At 38.3% G+C, this 24,106-nt stretch overlaps 1 protein-coding gene across 4 annotated transcripts in view; it reads left to right on the top strand.

The window, feature by feature from the left end:
- Positions 1 to 5,050: 5,050 nt before the first annotated feature.
- The window catches only part of LOC149238266 (uncharacterized), a 281,970-nt gene continuing 262,914 nt past the window's right edge, over positions 5,051 to 24,106 (top strand). For all 4 annotated transcript variants that reach the window (XR_016246367.1, XM_089372971.1, XM_089372973.1 and 1 more), the window contains exon 1: positions 5,051 to 5,930. Coding sequence is in view for 3 of the 4 variants with exons in the window: in XM_089372971.1 (XP_089229097.1) it covers positions 5,229 to 5,930 (702 nt within the window). In the remaining variant the exon portion in view is untranslated. The remainder of the gene's footprint in view (positions 5,931 to 24,106) is intronic.

Here is a 24,106-nt window from a genome sequence, read left to right as displayed (position 1 = left end):
TATCTTGGATTTTTCTGTCCTCAAGGAAATCACAAATGCTTATCCAATCCTCCATTCTCCATTCTCCCTCCATGGCCTTCACTTAGACTTATGGTTGTTAGTCCTAGTCAAGTGCATGATACATGAAGGAGAGAATACATAAGTGATGTTCATCATCACCCCCTCTCAACCAGAGAGTAGATCCCCATTCCTTTTTTATTAGGGAATAAATTATTGCTCCTATTTAAGGAGACTCTTTTACTCCCTCTCAAATGTAGAGGAGATTCCTGACTTCCTTTCAATTGGGAAGTCATAGCCACAAGCCCTCTAGATTGTGTTCACAAATGTATCAATTACCATTTCTTCATGGAGATAGTTGCGAATCTCTTTCCTTCCTTTGCATCTCATCATATAGAGTTTCTTTCTTTCTAAAGTTATCTTCCTTTTTCAATCTTGTGACAGGGTTCAAGCCATCAACCTTTCGTATCACTTTCCTCTATATATCATCAATGAAGGCATTATATAGAACCTTCCAAAATAGAGTTAAACATAGCACCCTCTGAAAGTGATATTTTATGAACATAAGATTATCCTCTTATATTGCTTCCTTTCAATCCCAAGGTGATGATGTGAACACCTTAACTTCATAATTGCCAAAACCATATACTCAATTCATATGTTCTTTGAATTGAGTTCAACACCCATAGTTGAACTTGCCTCAATTGTCATCATGCATTCTTGCAATATCCTACCAGGTAGCAAAACAATATGTTAACTAGATAACCAATATCAAAATATTAAATATCAGACTTACCTTGTCATGATGGCCCTCTCATCAAAGCATCAACTTACTTGAGTTCTTCGAGATCAACATCCTTTCGCATGATCCATCTCCATATGAATATTTCTCCATGCATTCATTTTAATTAGAGTGCCCATGGATCGAACTTGATTACCAAGCTATAATATCTTCCTTGGAGTTTTCATAGTTAACTCCCTTTCTTTATTTGAGAGACTATATTTGATGTCGATCAACATTGTTAGATTTATGCCATGCAATATTTGTGAGAGAGTCTTGATCTCCATCCATTCCAAAGCATGTCAAATTTCTTCTTTCAAGCATCATGTAGCCATATGGAAGACTTACCGAGCACACTTTTATATCCATTTTTTTTTGCAAGATTCTTGTAAATTTGAACCTTACCCTAGAGAAGAGTTACTTTAAAACATGTATACCTTTGCTTCCATATAACCATCTAGCCATATTTCTTGAACGAGCCTACTTCTTATACCTGTTGAAGATAGGTTTACTTTCCCAGGAGTAGAAAAAAATTTCATTATTCCTTTCATCCTGTAGCTCGACCATTTTCATTCCTCCATCCTTCAAGAGTATTGTTTCCATACTAGATGGAATATACGCTAGTCAGAATGCTTCTTCTAAGAGTTTCTCTAAATGATAGTTCTTATAGGATCTTGATGATCCCTTTTTGCAAAATGGCTACCTCTAACATGATGTTAGAAAAAATTTCTTGGATGAACAATAATGTGTAGTATGGTCCTAATCTTCTCATTCCTTTTAAACCAGATGATCTCTCCCAAAGCAATTAATCAAGTAGATTCTAATTTCTCCACTATCATATGCTTCTATCTATGATGCCATTGTTTTACAAAAATAAAGACTCCTAGAGAATGCAATAATGCATGCTACTATACTTTCTACTTAATAAAATAAAGACAAATTTCATAAAGAACGTGACAGAGATGGAGATTCCTTCAATAGTAAAGATCCTTGGGATCTTCTCCTTTCGACTTCTTTTGAGGTCCTTCCTTTTCTTCAACAATGTGAGGTTCACTTCTTTGCTTTATTTTGTTATCTTTCTTGTTTGGACAATCCCTCTTAAAGTGTTCATACTCATTACATCCAAGGCATTGAATCTTCGACATATCTATCTTTTTCTTGGACTTTCCAAACTCCCCTTTCTTCAACTTCTTGGTTCTTATAATAAAGGCTTGAGACCTTTCATTTGATTCTTCCAAGATACATATAGCCCATAATTCATCAAAAGGTGTAGTATCTTTCTTTGAGTAGATGATGGTTGCAAAACTACTCCAATCAGGTGGCAAAGCATTTAGCACACAAATAGTCATTTCAGAGTTGGAAATAGTCTCCCCAAGCCTTTGCAACCAGTGTCTTATTTGTGAGATATTCCTTAGATAGGTGGCCATGTCTTCATCCTTTGATTTCCTTATTCTATATAGTTGATTCCTCAAGGAAATATTTTGACTTGATGTACTTATAGAGTACAACTTTATCAACTTATCATACATAGCCTTAGATTTATTCAGATCTACAAAAAAGGGAATAAGATGATATTTAATGGATTTAACAATAATCCTTTGTGCTCTTACCTCTCCCTTCTTGTAATTTGCTATCTCTCGAGTCTTCTCTTTGCATTACTTCATTCTCAATGAGTGCCAAGTTAATCCCCTTCTTCCATGCTAGGAATTTTGTTGATCCAACTAGCTTGTTTCTTTCCTTGCAAAATGTGGCCATATGATTTGTAGATTGAGACATAGAAAACATTATGACACTTACTTGTCAACCAAAATTTCTCCCTTTTTAATGACGTCTCCAACTATATTGATGTTTTCAAGACCTTCAAGGAGCTTCAACGATGCCCTAGAATGATGACCTCTAGGATGCCTTCAACAATTGTGTCTTCGAACAACTTCAAAGAGTGAATGATGATCCCAAGATTCCTTGATGCTTCCTCTTCTTCAAGATGATGCACTAAAGAATCTTCAACAAATACTTGTCCTTCCTTCCTTCAATGAGATCTTGATGATGAGGTCTTCTTCAACGAAATCTTGATGTAGTAACCCTCCTTCTAGATCAATGGGTATTCTTCTTCTTTCCTTGTGTCCTTCTGCAAATGATTCCCCTTGATAAGAAAATCCCTTTCTTATGTCAACAAGATGATCCTTCAACTGCCTTATTTTGTTCACCTTAGCTCTGACACTATGTTGAAGAATGCAGTAGGGCAACTATTAATTCAAATTCTCTTTAACCTTTATAATTGCTTATGAACTTTTTTTTATCTTCTTATGTTTCTTTATTAGATCTTCTCATCAAACAATTATCAAGAACAAAAATAGTAAAAACAATGGACACAGGATATAGGCTCCAAGCCAGGGCAAGACCCGTCCAAGGGGAAAACTCAGAAATAATCTCTCTTCTTATAAAATTCGCTTCAAATGAGAAAACCAAGACCCAAACCCTAGACCAATTACTCCTCCAAGCACAAAGTCAACCCTCCAAGAAGCCCTTCCAATTCGGCCAGAGATCAACCAAATCAACAAGAATCAATTCTGGTTCAACCAGCTTCTAGCTTCAACTTCGGCCCCCAACTTCGGCCTACAACTTCGGCCCTGTAGGAGTTGCAGAAAACCTAATTATGGCATGTGTCAATTCCTTAAGAAGTCTTCCTTCAAACAAGCCAAGGTCTCCAAGGTCAAACTAGAGAATTTAGCCCTCTTGTAACTTGGATCTGTAATTTAGCCTCCTACAATTCTAACCTGCAATTTTTGGCCTTCCTTGAAGCTGCAAAAACCCTAATCTTCGCACGTGTGAGAGAAAAGAGCCCAAAAACAAACTTTCTTTCTTCTTCTTGACTTCTCCTTACTTCCTTGGCCTTCACTCTAGCTTCTTCCTTGTTCCTAGCTACAGATCGAACTTCTTCTTGAGAGAGATCGAATTGGTGCTAAATGAGGTCGATGTTGCTTCTATTTATACACATATGAGGGGTTCAAATACCCTCCTTTAGGCCAACTTGTCATTGCTAAGGTTGACTTGTGCTTGGAGGTTTCTAGGACTTTTTAGTCTCAAAATTGATATCTTATATATGTTACAACTTGCCCAATAGGGTCTTATACAAATGATAATGATTCTCTTGACTCAAGAAATATATTCTTTTGACATGACAAACCCTAGAAGCACGAAGAACATGCTTGACCTAGATGACCATCAAAATGGAGCATGAAACCCATGTTCAATTTTTTTTCTTTCTTTCTTTTTCTCTTAACATAAGATATACATAATGACATGAGTATATAGATAATTATGAAGATTGAGACTAGTTACATTTTCCAACACCTCCATCTGACCAAACACCCGAATTTGGAGTTGAATTCATCGCATAGCTGACTGGTCTCCATTAATTCGCAGTACCTTGAGCGTGACTATTTTTTTTTTTAATTGTGTAGATATTAGAACATACCTCCTCCATGCATTTATTAACAATGGTCTTTCCTACAACTGTCCCAACCTGCTCTTGCTGTTAAACATTCCTGCCAAGTGTTCACCCGATTCCAAATCCCAATGAGAGAATAGAGACGCCGATTGGGTATGCAATCATGTTGATGATTTTTGAGGCATGGTAGTCGGTTGATGCTAGGATGTCGAGCCACCTGCCTCTTCAGTCCTCTTATATATTCATTTAATTCAGATAATTCTCCAAATCTTTGAATATTTATTACTATGGTCATGGTATATGAGAATATGAATCAATAACTCCATCCTTAATAAATATCCCCTGTTTTAAAATTGCTCCCTTATTTGCCAAAGCATCAACCTTTGAGTTTAGATGCCTTTTGATATGATAAAATTAAATTCTCTCAAATTTGCCCAAGTAATTATCATTCTCTTGAAACTTGAAAATGTGATGAATGACTATCATAGAATCTCCAAATACCATTACATGTGAGATATTCCTTAAAATAGATAATTCCAACCCTTCCACAATGCTGAAAATTAAACTTTATTGTTAGAAGCAATCCCAAACCCCATACAAATTATAACTCCATTTTTTCATAAAAACTATAAATAATCCCTCAAACTGTAACTTAAACCATTGTATTACCATTTTTTAAGATCCCTAGGTTATTGATATATCTAACTTACATTATTTACTGATTTACCACGATTAAAAAATTAAAAAACAATCTACCTTCCCTACTGATTTACCATGATTAAAAAATTAAAAAACAATCTACCTTCCCTTCACCATTTCACGTGACCAACAACGTTGGGCTATAGCATGGCCAAGCCCCTAATCTGTCAATGCACGCAGCAGCGCAAATCCATCTAACGATCCACTCTTGGCAGCAATGCTGGCCGAGTTACTCACTGGTTTTCACTCTATCCCGAGCAAGCCCCTTCAATAACGCAGTAAGGGCTCTGTGAATAAACGATGCCCAATATGTCCACATTTTGTCAAAATCGGCTTCATTTTCAGCTCCCAGAAATGCAAAACATTAATACTACAACAGGCTCCAATGCCTGCACCTCCTTCCTCGCCGCACAACTGTGGAGTCCTCTGCTCAACAAAAGAGTCAGAAAATCTGACATTACGTTCAAATTTCAGCTGAGAAAGCCATGGCTTTCACGAATTAGATTTAATTTCCACTGTGGTTCCGCTTCATGTAACCTCAGCCATTCTCCAAGTCTTGAACCGGCTGAGAGGGAGCCCCTGCAATTTTGCTGGAGGGATTTCAATTTGCAACAAGCAAAAAATGCTGGTCTTGGGCTCGCAGTGATTGTCGCTGCGATTGTTGCATATCTTTGTAGAACAAACCCCAGGGCCATGAAGAAATGGTCCCTCATCTCTCAACTTAACTGGCATACTACTTTTGATGTTCATGTTCCGGAGGTGCAGGAAGATGAGTTACCCTTAGAACCCCCCCAATTCCAGTTCCAGGCATTAACTTCAGAATTTTCTGCATATGGCAGGGACGAGAATGCCCAACAGCCTGCGTATATTATTCAGAATTCTTTGCGGACATTGCCAGTGCATCTGGACGGTGCTGGGAAGAAGAAGAGGGAATCCAAGTTTGCTAGGAAGATGAAAAATATTTCAAATGAATCACTTCAGCTCGCAAGCAAATTGAACGAGGTAAGAATAGGTGGTTTTACAGATGCTTAGCACTGGCAGGATATAAAATATATTACATATTTACTATCTCACACGATTGGAGTGACTTAGCACATTGCACATTGAATGTCTGTTCATAAATACCACAGGGATGCAGATAACACTCAAATTTAAAATCTAGGGAAAGTAAGATAATATAGGATTTAGAAAGCAAGAAAAACAAGATATAAATTACACGAAATAACATCAAATTCAACCAGAAACTTGTGAACAGGATAAAATTTATGCAAAACACGGACACTCTTGACATTCTATTACGACGTGATTCTGTTGAAAATCATGGCTCTCTTCATGGTTCTGCTCATTGTTTTACTATGCCTAAAGGGTTTTGAGTCTTTGGCGTATGAATAGACTTAAAGCCTTAGAAAACTTGAAATGCACTGGAATCATACAATTTGGTTTTACCAGATTCCGAGGAAAGTCGCAGAAAAAGTGCAGTTTGCATAAACTTTATCAAGTTGCCTTTTTCGGATTTCCTTAAGGTTAAATACACTCAAAACACTTAATCACAGTGCTTTCTTTCGTAAATCCCGACTTCATCCATGACATTCTCGGCTTTCTTGAAAGTATATATTTTTGGCTTCAGGACAGTGTTGAAATTTGATTGTAACATTTTAATACCTGAGTTTAACCTGATTGTTCCGATGGGTGGAGGGCCCAGATGACCCCAAATTTACAATCAGATTAAGAATGGCCCATTTTAATCCACACCGTCGAATATTGAATGGTGGGCTTCATACAAAATATATTTGTCCAATGATTTGAATATGTTATTTTTTAATATATTAAATTTGTTTAAAAGAAGTCTTTCTTTGGGGTGGAGTCAAGCTTTGGAAACTTGTTGCCATGGGATTTTTTATTACACAGTTTGTGTTCAGGTTTGGCAACGATTAGGTTTGATTTGAATTCAATTTTTCTCATAAGGTTCGGATGGGGTTTGTCACTAAGTTTGGTTATATACATTTTTCAATATATCTGTGTGTGAGGCTTGTTACTAAGTTTCGCTATATACAATTATTTTTTAAATGTGGTTCATGGACACTGGGTGGCCGCTATGTCCATGGGAAAATTTGGGTAGATCAACTTGAAGGGATCACATCTTGCCGGCCAAACTAGCAAGGCCTAACTCCAAGGGCGGGAGAATTGACCCCGCGACCTCCCGATCGACGAGGTACTTAGCAACAAGCACTCCACCAATTGAGCTAACCCATGGGGTTGGCTATATACATTTTTTTATGTGTGTGTATTATTTTTAAAATAAAATATAGTGTAAAATAATAAATTGAATTGCACAATGGTTGTGCTAATTTTTGTGGGAGAAGGCATTGATTGTTAATTTGTAATCTGTTACCATCAACTGATCAGGTCCTTGATTCCCCTTGTGTTTTGAGCCAGGTTTCTTTCTTACCAATATGAATTGACTCTGATGGCTTGTGCAAGCCTAGTTTTGAGATCTTTCTTGAGTGATCTTTGATTAATCCCTGTAATTTTTTTCTCATGCTAGATTTGATTTATTTTACTTCAACAATTTATTTAAACCCTAGAAAATATTTGTCTCAAACATTTCTGAATTTGTTGAAAAATAAATACACTAGTATATTAACTTAAAAAATGTAGTGGAAATAAAATGAAGAGATCAATCACACCACAACAACAAATTTACACGCAACACAATCTCCTTTGATTAAATTTCTTGAGAAAATTTGGGGTCAAACCCACATAGAATACATAGAACAATACAGATGCTTGGCACCTGGAAAATCGACCCCACTGGGAAAATCGACCTTAGAAATCAAACCACTTGAAGCAAATCGACCTCGGAGAATTAACCTGTGTCACTAGCAAATCAACCTCCTTTTCTTCTTGTCTCGTTGGCATTTGCGCACGAGAGAAGGCCTCCCTGGATAATTTGGCCTCCTTCACAATTCGACGCTCTTCTTCAACAACTCGACCCCCCTCTTTCTTGAACTTGACCTAGTTAAATTTCTCCTGAAATTCCTTGCTGTGCTTCTCCTCACTTCTCTTCAGTGTAGTTGAGCCTCTCGCTTTAAAGAAAATCACTTCCTCTACAGCGGTGTGTCTCCACCTCTCCTTTAGGCTTAGTTCATAATTTTATTAAGCCAAAATCCCTGACCCTGATCTCCTTAGTGATCAATGGCTAGGATTAAATCCTAAGCCTCACTTGAGATCAACGGTTGAGATTATATCTAAGTAACTTAAATAATTTTATTATTTATCCTTAGAATTTTGGCCTAATAGTCCACAATAATTAATTAGATTAATTATTGTACTTTTCCTAAGTTAACCTTTGGAAAGAAATGTTAGAAAATCAGAAAGGCAGAAATATTTTCTTATCTTGATAATCACTTATGATTTCTTTTATGTCTTCTTTTATCTTCTTATTGTCAAGCAACTACCAAAACATAAATGTAAGAAGATCAAAACAACGAGGAGACAGGATGTAGGCTCTCAGGCAGGGGAAAACCCCTCTTCTAGAGGAAAACCCAAAAATTCTCTTCTCTTCCTTTAGAACCAAATCAAATGAGACACCCAAGACCTTTTGACCAAGAAAAAGACCTACTCCAATCCACCAAGTCAGCCTCCCAAGATAGTCCTTCCAAGATAACAAAAAGCAACTTCTAGTCAACAAGAGTCAACCTTCTTCAATACTGCATCAATCACAAATTTCGACCCCTTGCATCAAGGTTTCGGCCTCTACAACAGACATGCAATTTCAGCCCCTTCCTGCAACCCATAATCTCACACGTGTGGGAGAACAAGAGAGAATATCGGCTCCTTTAGCTTGACAAGTGTTCCTTCCTCTTTCGCTTTTGTCTCTTCTTCCTTTTTGGGCTTCTTTGTACCTTTTTCTTCTTCTTTCAATTACAAATCGATTCTTTCTTGAATGGATGCTTAAATAGGTCGAGTGCACTGCTAATATATAGCCTTTTTTTGTGGTCAAATTCCCTTTATGAGGCCGACTTGAATAGAGGGTAGGCCAACTTGGTGGAGGAGCCATAATTGACCAAATTACATAAAATAATTTTTCTTTATTTGACATAATAAGCCCAAGAATGGTCTAGTACATAATGACAAGGGCAATGACTCATGACACAAACCCTAGAAGCACCCAATGTATGCTTTAGACTTAGAAACAAAATAAATTGAGCATGAACCCATGTCTATAAAAATAATTTTCTTTTGATCTTTACAATAATTTTTCTTTTTCTTTCTTTTGACAAATACATTAGACAACAATTATGAAGACTGATACTAGTTACATTTCTCAACAAGAAATAGTAAAATCACTTACTCCACCATGCAACCACCTAAAGTGGCAATTAAATATCTTCTACATGCTAAGACACCAAACCTATGTAGAAGACCTTCCAAAGCTACAAAAACTTCAACAATCCCAACCGTTGCATCACTTTACATTGAGTTTGCAGCTCTCTTGCTTGCCAAATTGATTGAATTGCTTTCCTTTTTTCCACCTCACTAGTGTGAATGGCTTAGGTCGAGAGAAATGATGGAACACGGGGAAAGATCATTTCCTCCATGGATTCTCTGGATATGATCAGATTGAAGAGGGTCCAATTGGAACAAGAAGCCATGGAATGTGAGCAAAATAGTCTAGGCTCAAATGCTTCCACTTGCCTTCTCAACATACAAAATGTAATGACATTGGACACCCTTCCTGAATTGAACATAGAAAAGTGAACCTAAATTGAACCTAAGCCAAACCTGAACAATATTTTGAGGCTTGCCAAACTTTAAACCTCAGTATTCAACTTCAGTGAACCTTGTGACATTGTGTACAATTAATGTAACCTCTTTCTCAATGTTACATGTACTAAGATTAAGTTAGAGTAGGAACGCAGATAAATAGTTTTAGCATTTTTAATCAACAAATAGCCTTTGGAAGCATGCCTTTTCCCAATGGTTGTGCTAATCTATGTGGGAGATGGCGTCAATTGTTGATTTGCTACCATCCATCGATCGATGCTTTGATTCCCCATGTGTTTTGAGCCATGGTTCTTTCTTTTACCAATATGAATTGATTTTGATGGCTTGTTCAATCCTAGTTCTAAGATCTTGCTTTAGCGATTTTTGATTAATCCCAACCATAGCCTCACTTGACTTTGAGTTTGTTTCTCTCTTGTTTGCTTTCCTTTTTTCCACCTCACTAGTGTGGATGCCTTAAGCTAAGAGAAATGATGGAACATGGGGAAAGATCGATTCGTCCATGGATTCTCTAGATACGATTACGTTGGAGAGGGCCCAACATGTTGAGAAATCTAGGGGCAACTAGATTAGGTGGTTTCTCTTACTTTGATAATTGCTTGTGATGTTTTTTAATTAGCTTGATTAGCTTCTTCTTTCACTTGATTATAATTAGTGTTCTTATCATCAAAATCAACTACCAAACAATAAAGAACAATGAGACAAAGGACACAAGATATAGGATACTAGTCGGGGCCAAAACCTCTCCTCTTGAGAGAAAAACCCACAAGAACTCTTCTCTTCTTATAGAACTTCAAATGACGAATTCCAAGACCTATGACCCTTGACTAAGACCCCTTCAATGTTGAAATATGTAACTAGGTTCGGTCTTCATAATGGCATATGTAATCATGATTTTATGTATTTAATGAAAAGAGAAAAATAAATTTATTATTTGTATCCTTGAGGCATGGATTTAATGCTCAAGGGAAATTTATTTTTAGGTCAAGCGCCCATTGAGTGCTTCTAGATTTGTCATAAAGTTAATTGAGTCATTGTCATGTATTGAAGATCCATTTGGGCATGTTACATATTGTAAAGAAAAATTTATTGAGTCAAAATAGAGTCAAAAGACCCTCCAAGGCTTCGTCATGGCACAAAGATCAAGTTGGCCTACATGAAGGGACAAGTCGGCCTCGAGATAGCAATTCGTACCCCTCACAAGCCTATAAATAAGAAGGAATTTAACCTCATTTGTATACTCACTCAAGCAAATTTAATCTCCTCAAGATAGAAGTTGGAAAAGGATGATGAAGAAGAAAAAGATCAAGATCGAAGTTTTTGGGCCTCTCTCTCTCTCTCTCTCTCTTTCATTAGGGTTTCTACAGTTGTTGGGCTAGACGAAATTCTGAATCTGCAAGATCGAATCTGTGAAGTTGCCTTTAGATCGAAGCTGTGAAGCTGTTAGGTCGAAGCTGCTAGCTGCATCAAGGTCGAAGCTGTGAAGCTACTAGGTCGAAGTTGTTGACGCTGCTAGGTCGAAGTTGCATAAATTGTTGCTGGGGTTGAAGTTGCTGGAAGGTCGAAGTTTGTTGTTGGAAGTTGTGTAAGGAAAGCTCATCAAGAAGGAAGGATGACTTGGTCTTGGAGGGTCTTGGTCAAGGGTCATAGGTCTTGGAATTCGTCAATTGAAGTTCTATAAGAAGAGAAGGATTCTGGTGGGTTTTCCTCTCAGTTGGAGAGGTTTTGGCCCTGACTGATCGCCTATATCTTGTGTCTTATTGTCTCATTGTTCTTTATGATTTGGTAGCTGTTTGACGATAGAGAACACTAATAATAATAAGAAAAAGAAGAAGTTAATCAAGTAAAGTAAAAATACATCACAAGCAATTATCAAATTAAGAGAAATCACCTACATTTGTTGCCCCCTAGATTTCTCAACATTCAAGACCAAGTCAAACCTCCTTCTGATGAGTTTTCCTTCTCAAAGTCAATGCCAGTCAAGCTTGTCTCACTTCTCTAAATTTCGGCTCCTCTTCAAAATCTCGGACTTTATCACAACTCTGCAATTCTCAGCCTGTCTGTAATCTCTGCGGTTCCACACGCGTGGACAATTTAGGGCAAATTTGTGAGGCTCCTCTTCTTCGCTTGGGTTAATCCTTCTTCCTTGACAAATTTGGCTTTGCAAATTGATCCATTGACAGCTTGTTTCGGCCTCTTGAAGTGACTGTAATTCTTGATCTCGCTACAATAGAAAGTTGCCCTAGATTCTTTCGCATGCGTGGGGGAAAGTAGCCCCAAAACAATGCTTAATTCACTCAATTTTCTTCTTGTGAAGTTGCAGATCCAATAGACTTCTTTCTCCTCTTTTTCGCACTTCTTGAATGGTGAATTGGATGATCTCAAGTGCGGTCGACTTCCTTGTATATTTAGGCTTCATGTAATTGCTTGAAGGCCGACTTGTCGTTGAGGGGGTCTTTGAATCTATTTTAACTTAAATAAATATCTTTGACTTGATACATGATGCCCAAGAGGGTCTTCCATACATGACAATGACTCAATTGACTTGTTGACTCAATGACAAAGCCCTAGAAGCACTCAATGGGTGCTTGACCTATAAATCAAATAACCTTGAACGTGAAACCCATGCCTCAAGAATGACAATATTAATTTTTATTTTTCTCTTTACATCAAATACATAAAATCATGATTACATATGTCATTATGAAGACCGAACCTAGTTACATATTTCAACACTCCTTCTTAACTAGGGAGGTATTCATAATCCATACATGGTATTTGGACATTCTCAAACTGAAGAATTCTCATAAGAATAGTTAGATTGGTAAGCCATCTCGTAAGCTATCTTATCAGCTTATACTAGTGCATTTTATTATACCAACCAACATTGTCACATAACAATGCCTTGACTAACAATTCTATCTCTCCATAAGATCAGAGCACAATGCTAGCGACACCAATGATTTATAAAAACCTAAATCATTGTCTCTCAAGGCACATACCCCACCTGGGTGTTCAAAGGGTATGTCCTTTTAGGACAATCCCTGTCTTGGAATAACACATTCTCAAGGAATTTCCTCTTCGACTACTCTTGCCTATTGGATGCCCTATAACATCCTCAAAGAGTATCAGAATCAATCTCAGATGCTTACCCAATCCTCCATTCTTTCTTCATAATATGAAGACAAGAATGATGTGTTTATCTCTCCCTCTCAACTAGGGAGGATATAGTCATTCCCATAAAATGTATATACTTAAGCTCCCTCTTATCCAGTGACTTGCCCAAGCTCCCTCTTAACTAGGGACTTGCCCAAGCTCCCTCTTAACTAGGGACTTGTTTCCAACACCAACTCTCTGCTCTTTGGTGGAGATCTTGGTACCATCAACTGCTTGTGAAATTCCTTTTCCCAATGTCATGAACTTCAACTTTTTCATCATGGAGCCTTCATCTTCTAGATTTTCTTTGTAGGGCATCGACCATTTTCCTTCATCACTTTCCCTTCAACAAACCGTAGTGTTGAACCAATAGTCATGTCATCCTTCTTTTCATCGGAAAGTGATCTTCCAGTCCACATCTGAATTTTCTTCATATAGCTACCTCTTCCAAGTCATGTTTCTTTCAAGATCTTTCATCCATTCCCATGAGTACTAGTTGTAGGTGACATCTACAACTCTCTTTTGGTAGCCCTGTTTCAACCCAACCAAATGTTGTTCAAAAATCAAAATGAACATCAAATCAAAGTTACCTTTTATGATGGCCTTTCATCATGACATCTGCTTCTTGCAACATCAACATCCTGCACATTTATAAACACATCTCCAAGACATTCAATGTCAAGGGTCTCCTTCCTTTACAGACTTTATCAGGGTCTTCATACCTTCTCTATGGAGATGTCATAGCTAATTCTTCTAGTTATCAGATGTTGATCACTTATCTTATCTTATGTGACTATAGTTGCATCTTTCACGAATTCTTCTTCCTTTCTTCACATATTGCTCCCCAGGAACTTCTATACATAGTTCCTTTATCTTATCAACCACCTCATATTCCATATGAGGTCATATTTTGTTGATTTCATCTTATCAATATGTGAATCAGTTCAAGGCATATGCCTTCATGCATCTTTCTAAAGGAAGATCCTTCTTCTTTGATCATGCTCATGAGATAGAGCATTCAATGATTCTAACTGCAACCATATGATGACATGACTTTATTTATCTATACCTCTTCATGTGATCATCTAGACTTCTTTTGGTAGCTTCCTTTCCTTTCTTGAAGATTAAAGTATTTCAACCAACTTGACATGTTGCACTCCTTTGTCACCATACCATCATCCCTCTAAACAATAGATCCCACAAGGTGGAACGTAGACTATCATCGAGACACTTGCTTTTTCCAAGTAGAGGTGAACCTTCTTATAAAGATTCTAGTGGAGGATCTCGACGATCCTCATCTTGCAAATGCTCCTTTCTAATAATGATGATGTATGATGACCTTTCTTTATCTTTTATCATGCTAGATGACTTTCTTTCAACCATATATACTACTATTTTGGTTGTCCTTTCATGCTTTCAATGAGGATACCATGAGCTACTTCCTTTCTATCATGATGACTGCTACAATCATGTAGACTTCTACTTCAACTATCCTTTCAAGCTTTTATAATGATGTCATGAGCTCTTTTCCGCTCCAATCTTATGCTTCTAATATGATGCCATCTTCTAATATGATGCATCCTATGACACTGACAATGCTTGACTGCAATCTTTAACCATAGTAGAAGTCTTTTCACCTCCTACTTTTCCTTGCTATGTACCTGAAGATAAAATGTGTTAGAGACCTTAATAGTGAAGATCTATCCCTTCTTCCTTCCTGGATTTCTTCTCATCACGTTCTTCTACTTCTTCGGCGATGTGGGCTTCATTCATTTCTTTCCTTTTATTGTTGCCCTTCTTGAGTTTAGGACAATCTCTCTTGAAATGCCCATATTCTTGACATCCATAACATTGGAACTTTGACATATCGATCTTCCTCTTTTTTTAGGACCAAACCTCCCAAACTTTCCTTTTCTCCTAGCCATGGCAGCAAATGCTTGAACTTTTTCATTTGATCCAACATCGCTTTTTGCCTTCAAACTGGTTTCTGCGATTTTACATAATGACCAAAGTTCACTGAATGGAGTGGCTTCCTTCTTTCCATAGATACTCAATACAAAGTTGCCCCATTCATCTGGTAGTGCATTGAGCACAATGGTGGTTATTTCTTCATCAGACATAATTCCCCCTAACTCTTGTAGTTGATCTCTTATTTGTGAGAGCCTCATAAGGTATGAGGTTATCCCTTCTTCCTTTGATACCTTCATTTTGTAAAGCTCTATTCTCAGAGATATAACTTCTCCTGCAGTGCTTACGGAGAACAATTCTACCAACTTATTATAGATTTCTTTCGATTTCTCCAATTTTGCTACATAAGGGATGAGGGAATCCTTGATTGATTCTATGAGGATTCTTTGAGCCCTTATTTCCCCTTTCATATATTTTGATAGTGCTTGAGCTTCTTCTTGTGGTGGTTTGGCGATTGAACCCTTAACATGCCCAATAACTTCATTCTCTATGAGGATCAAATTTGCACTCTTCTTCCATGCATGGAAATTTGATGATCCAACCAGTTTGTTGCTTTCCTTACATAATGAAGTCATTTTGATAGTAGATTCAGACATAGATATAAAGGTACTTACTTGTCAAGTGAAGATGCTTCTTTGATGATGATATCTTCAACTTGATGCCTTTCTTGATTTTGATGATAGTTGATGATGATTGCTTCCTTGAAGATGACAATACTTCTTCTTCCAGAGATGCTTTTCTTCAAATATGCTTGAAATGTGATCCTTTCTTCAAATAGAGGGAGATCACATTGATGATGATGGCAATGCTTCTTCTTGCTTCCTTGGGATGTAGAAGTGTAGAATATGGAGACTTCAAGATGCTTCAAATGTGTAGTCCTTCTTTCTTTGAGTGGAGGTACTGCCCTTCTTGAAAGTGGAGTCTTTGAGGTCTTGTTGTTGTTGCTTCTAGATGATAAGATCCTTGGGATGAGATGGATAGTCCTCCTTGATGCTCCTTAGATCCTTTCTTCAAGCTGCCTTTTCTTGTCTTGTCACCTTAGCTCCGATACCATGTAGAGAAATTTAGGGGCAGCTAGATTAGGTGATTTCTCTTACTTTGATAACTACTTGTGATGTGCTTTTACGTAACTTGATTAGCTTCTTCTTTCACTTGATTATAATTAGTGTTCTTATTATCAATCAACCACCAAACAATAAAGAACAATGAGACAAGAGGACATAAGATATAGGCTACCATCCAGGGCCAAAACCTCTCCTCTTGAGAGGAAAACCCACAAGAACTCTTCTCTTCTTAGAGAACTTCAAATGACGAATTCCAAGACCTATGACCCTTGACTAAGACCCCTACAAGACCAAGTCAAACCTCCTTCTGATGAGTTTTCCTTCTCAAAGTCAATGCCAGTCAAACTTGCCTCACTTCTTCAAATTTCGGCTCCTCTTCAAAATCTCGACCTCTATCACAGGTCTGCAATTCTCGGCCTGCCTGTAATCTCTGCGGTTCCACACATGTGGACAATTTAGGGCAGATTTGTGAGTCTCCTCTTCTTCGCTTGGGTTAATCCTTCTTCCTTGACAAATTTGGCTTTACAAACTGATCCATTGGCACGTTGTTTCGACCTCCTGAAGTGACTATAATTCTTGATCTCGCTGCAACAAAAAGTTGCCCTAGATTCTTTCGCACGTGTGGAGGAAAGTATCCCCAAAACAATTTTTAATTAGGTCGGTTTTCTTCTTGTGAAGTTGCAGACCCAATAGACTTCTTTCTCCTCTTTTTCGCACTTCTTGAATGATGAAATGGATGATCTCAAGTGTGATCAACTTCCTTGTATATATAGGCTTCATGTCACTGCTTGAAGGCCGACTTGTTAATTTATGTAGGCCGACTTGTCTTGGAGGGGGTCTTTGACTTGATACATGATCCCCAAGAGAGTCTTCCATACATGACAATGACTCAATTGACTTGTTGACTCAATGAAAAGCCCTAGAAGCACTCAATGGGTGCTTGATCTATAAATCAAATAACCTCGAGCATGAAACCCATGCCTCAAGAATGACAATAATAATTTTTATTTTTCTCTTTACATCAAATACATAAAATCATGATTACATATGTCATTATGAAGACCAAACCTAGTTACTTATTTCAACACAACCCAAACAGGAAGCCATGGAACGTGAGTGAAATAGTCCAGGCTCAGATGCTTCTACTTGCCTTCTCACCATACAAAATGTAATGACATTGGTAACCCTTCCCGAACTAAATAAAGTGAACCAAAATTGATTATTGAACTTGACCCTATCCTGAACAATTTTTTGAGGTTTGCTGAACTTCAAACCTCGAGGTTCAAGTTTGATGAACCTTGTGACATTGAGTACAACCAATGTAACCTCTTTCTCAACTTTACACAAACTAACATAAAGTTAGAGTAGGAAGTGGATCAACAATTTTACTATCTTTAATCAACCAATAACCTCTAGAAGCATGCCTTTTCCCACCAGGATCTAGGGAAATAGGGAATAAAGCTCTCATAGTTTTCAATGATAAACTTCTATCTTATTTCCAGATTGAGAACATAGCAAATGCCTGAATGCAATGCCAAGCCCCATAAACATTGGTAGAACCAAATGTTTGAAGTTCCCTAGCAACAAATCTCTCCAATGAATGTTTCGCTAGAATATGGTAGGAACATGGTGCTAAACATTGTGCTAGCAAGTTTTGGCTATTCAACACTCCTACAATACATGCATGACAGTTTCCAACTATTGCCACAAACAAGACATTGATCATTAGTGAACTTGCTTTTGGATAAGTGGGCTTTTTTGTGGTAGTTTTTGATAAATAACAACTAAGAAAAGAGACACAACTTGTATGAAATACCTAGGGACTACACATTCCGAAGCCTTTGAATCCAACTATTGTGTTTGAGGAATGCTAGACAGATAATCCTTTGGGTCTTTTTTTCTTGTAAATAATATTGTAAATATTAGGAGAAATAGGAGAATATGAAAGGTCAACGGACCTCCCGGAAGATGAGACCAAGAGTCACCAGATTGTAATTAATAAGGTTTCTCATTAATAGAAAGATATTCGTGGAGTTACTCATCCTTGATTTGACATGGTAACAGAGCTGAGCATTCATTCTAACTCCATGATTCCAATCAAAAGCATCCCTTCTCTCTTAGACCTATCCCATTGTGTGTATATTCTAATCCTGCACTCGACTTTGTCTATTCTCTTGCACAATTACGTTCCAATCTTGCCCTTGATTCCTCTCTCTCCCTCGGTCAAACCCTTGAAAATACTCTCTTTCATGCTCGACTCCTCCGCCCGTATCTTTTGTAATTGCAGAGTTTCTCGAATCTGCATGGCCATAGTTAGGTATTTGATCAACTGGTGTATAATCTTTGAATGTGGTGCAAGTTTTTTTGTATTGGATAATCATTGATTAGTTCCTTTGCTTTCTTTTCATTGGCTTCTCGTATTTGTGAAAATTTCAACTCTGAAATCCTATTGCAACAACTCGAAATTATTCTTCTAATTGTTAATTAATTTAATAATTTATTTGCTACGACAAATATTGAATAAATCAAACTGCAACCTTTACAAACAAAACTGCAGAAAATAATAGCGTTGGAAACTGAGAAAATTCTAGCACACACACATAAAACTTAACACGTTTATTTTTGGATAAATGTCCCCAAAAAAACCCAACTTGGGAAAACCGATGCAGCAGCTGAGGGTTTTTATTATTATGCAACAGTGAGAAATTCTAAGTATAATTTGGATGCCGAAAATTGACAATCCTGCAGAGAAAATAATGGAAAAAATATCTAGAGGGAAATTACCCTCACTCCGAGCAATCCCGACACTTGACCACTACTGAAAAGCAAGCCGTCCAACTGGGCCTGTGCAAGCTCTACGTCAACCTGAAGCTGCCTGCCACAGGTGCTGCTCGAATTGTCTGCCAATCAAGCTGACTAGGAAAATACTTCTCCGGCGCTCTGGAACCTTTGCCTAGCCTCTGGAACTGAAAACGTTTTCCTTCCTCAACAAATCGAACTGCCCAATGAAGTTTCTGCGTTGCCTTTGCGCAACTTCCTGGAGAAATTTCGGCCTTTCTCTACAATGCACTTCACCGGATCTGGAAATCTTCCTCCGGCTCAATGTCCCTGCCCCTCACTGTCTCTGTTTCCCTATTGAAGCTTGAACTCTTCCAGCACTGCTGACTCTCCAGAAAATCAAACTCTCTGTGGTTCTCACAAGTGTGTTTTCCATGTACCCATCGACTTCTTATAATCCCTTGTTGGGCCTCCAACGACCAAAATTAAAACTTAATCAAGGGCCCAGATTAATTCCCTGTCGATTCGTGTGAATTTCTAGATGATTCACACCTTATCTCAATTAATTCTGATTAATTAACCCCTTTTCCTAAGTTTAGACTTAGGAAATAATTAAAAATAAGCTAATAATCTAATTGAGATACTTCTAGGTGGAATTTCCAGAAAATATTTCTGGGTTATGGAGAACTCATGTGTTTTAGCCTCTCCACAAAGTTTCCATACTAGAACACCTCTGATGCTACAAAACTAACGCTCCTTCTTAGCGAGGAAGGTGTTCTCTCTAGTGCTGCAAACTCTGCCACAACATTCTGTCTTTGTACCACCCTGTCACGCTGCTGATGTTTGACTACTGCCTGTGAAAGTATCTAATAGAAATCCTATTGCAGTGATTAATATTATTCCTTCTACTTATTATCTCAGAAATAAGTTATTCACAATGTTCTTACAACAAATATCGAAATATATTCTACTGTAGCCTTCATAATTAAAATATTGCAGAAAGTAAATGTAAGAAAAATACTGGCACAAATACAATCACAATGACAGTAATTTTTGGACAATCGTCCTCAGAAAAACCCAATGTGGGAAAACTGGTACAGCAGATGAGGGTTTCTTTATTATTCTTCAGCAAATTCTCATGTACAAATTACAACCAGCAAAACAGGAGTGAGAAATTTTACAGACGTTTCCTGACAAATTCTGATCTAGGTGAAGTACTCCTCTTCCCCGAAATCCTTCTGCGTCCCTCTGCGTCAAACTTTCTCACACTAGCCCAACATCTAGTTGCCCACGCAGGCTCTGTGTCAATTTGCCCCTGCACTGCCTCTTTTTGCATCTTGCTGCCTTGCACTCTCGAAAGATGCTGATGCCCTCTCTTCCTTTCTCATCTGCAACTCTCCTTTTGATTCAATTTTCTCTTGCCGAACTTCGACGAGTGAGAAAATCGATCTTACTCGGGTAACTGAGTATCTGCCTCTGGTGTGTTCTCCAAGTGCCCATCAAGCCTCCTCTTATAATCCTCTCTTTGATCAATCAATGACTCAGATTAGATTCTAATCAATGGCCAGGATCATATTGACTTGATCTCCGCCTTCTTATAGAAGTTTCACTCACAATTTAGATTAATACCCATTAATTATTTTAATTTCCTAAGTTTAAACTTAGGGTCCCATTAAAAATAATTAATTATTTTAATAAAACTATCTCCGGGTGGAATTTCCTAAAACGATTTCTGGGTATTGGAAAATGTATGTGTCTAAGGCTCTCTGCAAATTTTGAGACTTAGAGCACATCTGATGCTACCAGAAATCAACACTCCCTCTTAGCGAGGAATGTGCTCTAGCAATGCAACCTATTGAAGCATCACTCTGTTCTGTAACATCTCCCTCTGCGCTGTTGATGTCTGTTATTCTGTCTACCAACTTCTGCGCAAATGCTGCATCTATACTGCTGCTGACCCTGCCACTGTCAACATTGCATCCGTACTGCAACTCCCTCTGAATTTCTGCATCTGTGCTGCTGTTGGCACTACCACTGCCAACTGTCCTTGCACTACAAACTACTGCTGCTACTGAAATGGATTTTCTACCATACCCATTTGCTCTCTAAACTGAGTGAACTTAGCTCTTTTGAGAGCCTTTGTGAGTATATCGGCTACCTGCTCTCTTGTGGGGACATACTGTAGCTATACTGCCCCACGCTGAACACAGTCTTTGATAAAGTGACATCGGATATCTATGTGTTTCAACCAATCATGAAATACTGGATTCTCAGAGAGTTTGATACAACTCTGATTATCACAGTAAACCTTGGTCGCCTCCATCCTTTTTCTGAACAAGCTCACAAGCAATTTTTTGAGCCATATAGCTTTGCATGTAGCTGTGCTAACTACCATATATTCTGCTTCTACTGAGCTCAGAGCTACCGATTTCTCCTTCCTATTGCACCAAGATATCATCCCTGATCCAACACTGAAGTAGTACCCCAAAGGTACTTTTTCGATCTACTGAACTACCTACCCAATCTGTAGCTGTGAACCCATTCAATCTGACGTCGTCCCCTCTGGAGTATTTCAACCCATATACCATTGTTCCGCGCACATACCGAAGAATGTGCCTAGCTGCTGCCCAATGCACCCTTTTTGGTTCTACCATCAACTGACTAAGAGTGTTGACAACAAAGCAAATGCCCGACCTAGTGTTGACCAGATACATGAGCGACCCAATGAGTTGCCTGTACAGGGTGGGGTCTACTTCCTTGTCTCCTGATGCATCTATTTTCTTCTAGTTGGTGATCATGGGAGTAGCCATGGGTCGACAATCCTGCATTCTGAATCTCTTCAGAATTTCTGTATCATATGTTCCTTGTCCAAGGAAGATCTCCCCATTTTCTGCCAAACTTCCAATCCTAGAAAATAATGCATCAATCCCATGTCCTTCATGTCGAATTCAGCTTCAAGATTCTTCTTGCAATCCTATACGAGCCTGCATGACCCAGTTAGGAACAAGTCATCTACATATAATACCAGAATAAGTAGCTCATTCTCTACCATCAAATAGTAGAGATTGGGATCAACATCACTCTTGACAAATCCCAACTGCTGCAGGTAACTATCAATCCGACCATACCATGCTCTGGGTGCTTGCTTGAGCCCATACAGGGATTTCTTTAATCTGCAAACATGAATTTTCTTCTCATGAGTTTCGAAGCCTTTGGGCTATTCTATATACACCTCCTCTTCTATCACCCCATTCAAGAATGTTGTCTTGACATCCATTTGGTGAATCTCCCATCCCATTCCCATTTGGTGAATCTCCCATCCCATTTGAGCTGCTAGGGATATAGCGGATCTGATAGAGGTGTATCGAGCAACTAGGGCGAAGGTCTCTTCATAGCCTATTCCTTCTTTCTGGGCATACCCCTTTGCCACAAACTTTGCCTTGTACTTCTCTATACTACTATCTGCGACATACTTGATCTTAATGTATAAAGAATTTTTCGGAAAATGTCACATTGAAGATTTCGGTTGACGTGTTTCGAACCAACAAGTGTGGTTCATCATCAGGACACAATGAAGAAACAGACCAGGAAGAGGGTTAAATAGGGAGATAGGTCAACCTAACAACTAGAAGAGAACGGCTATGTTTGACTCAGGGAGGGAAAGGGGAAATGTTTAATAGTGAGTCCCATGCATCTACAACAAAATTACAAATAAGATAAACATAAGAAAAAAATGAGATTTGAAAGTTGAAGCAAAGTATGAAGTTATGAACTTGAAGAGACAATGAAATTTGAAACAAACTAAAAAATACTTGGCATTTTAGTCTTCCTATCAACCACATCCATCTCAAAGCTAAATGTGCCACCTGCCATCCTGTATATCTCCATTTCTTTGGAGATTTTTGCACGTTCTGCTGGAGATTGCACCATCCTCTGAACACAGGTTAAGAATCCATCCATGATATCAACATCAAATAAGAATCCACATGGGTAAGAAAATGCGAGGTTCAGGTAGAGATCCTTGCAGCATGAATGGGATGATGGAGTGTGTTGTTCCATCGTTTATCAATCACTTTCCATAGGAGGAGTTGTTTCTAAAACCCCTCATCTCCCTTATCATCATAGTAGGCCCAAATGGATTCTTTTGCCCTGTCCATGGCCTCATACAAATAGCCCATTGTGGGCTTGTCACCATCAACTAATCGAAGAACCTTTACCAAAGGTTCAGTAACGCTGCACACATCCTGCACTCCCGCCCAGAAGTTTTCATGGTATGAAACTAATCTGCATATGGCCTCTCCCTCTGGTTTGCAGCTAAATGTCAAAGCACGCCACTCACCTGAAAGAAACATTCTCTTCACATCCCACATAGAATTCAAGAGGGATTGAAGAGATATGAAATTGGTGGCAAACCGTGTAATGGCGGGGTGCACCAACTCCTTGTTGTTGGTGCATTTTCTCGTCAAGCTAAGCACAAATGCATGATTATATATAAATTTTGTAATGCTTTTTGATGAGTCAACAATATCTTTGAGAAATGAAATTTTTCCTATGTTCTCCAATATCAAATCAATACAATGTGCAGCACAAGGTGTCCAAAATAAAGTAGGATGCCTCTCCATAAGCATCTTGCTAGCAACAACATAATTTGCAGCATTGTCCATTATGACTTGGACAACATGTTTTGCCACACCTCCAAAATAAACACATCCAGCAAATCACATAATAATTTTGCATCTTTGATATGTGAAGATGCATCAACAGATTTCATAAACATTGTTCCCTTGGGACAATTAACCAAGAAATTTATAAGGGTTCTCCCATTTTGGTCGGTCCAACCATCTGACATCACAATGCATCATGTTTGTGCCCATGATGCCCTAAACTCCTCCAATCTTTTGGTGCATTCAACATTTTCATCTTGAAGAATGTGGCCTCTAAAGTCATTATAAGAAGGGATTTTGTACCCTGGGCCGACAATAGCAATAGCATCAACAGCGGGCTGGAAAAATGGATTATTCCTTGCAACGCTGAAAGGAATATCACTCCAAAGGAGAAACTCGTCCAACAACTTGACAGCTTGTTCTTTCACCTTTTTTTTAAGCATTGAAGTGATAGATGGTTGTGAACCAGCTGTGGTTCTAGGAACAAAAAATGATGAGGTAGCTACATGGTTGGTTGTAGACATTGATGCTGAAGTAGAACCAGTGCCACTTTCATATTCACCTCCTAACACTCTCCCTGCTAGTTGCTTCTTCAGATCTGCTTTGGTCACTTTGTCTTGCTCTAATTCTTCCAATGATTTGATGACTCTTCGAATGATTTCCGCATTTGTATTGGTTCAAGGCCCTACCTCATGTCTAGGGATTTGTGCAAGGTGATACTTCAATCTATAAACCCCCCCCAACATATGATGCCCACACAACT

Source organism: Pinus tabuliformis, chromosome 8 (assembly GCF_031772625.1).
Source record: "Pinus tabuliformis cultivar Carrire ecotype Pingquan chromosome 8, CPIR1, whole genome shotgun sequence".
Classification (NCBI taxonomy): domain Eukaryota; kingdom Viridiplantae; phylum Streptophyta; class Pinopsida; order Pinales; family Pinaceae; genus Pinus; species Pinus tabuliformis.
This window is presented reverse-complemented; position numbering and strand designations above follow the sequence as displayed.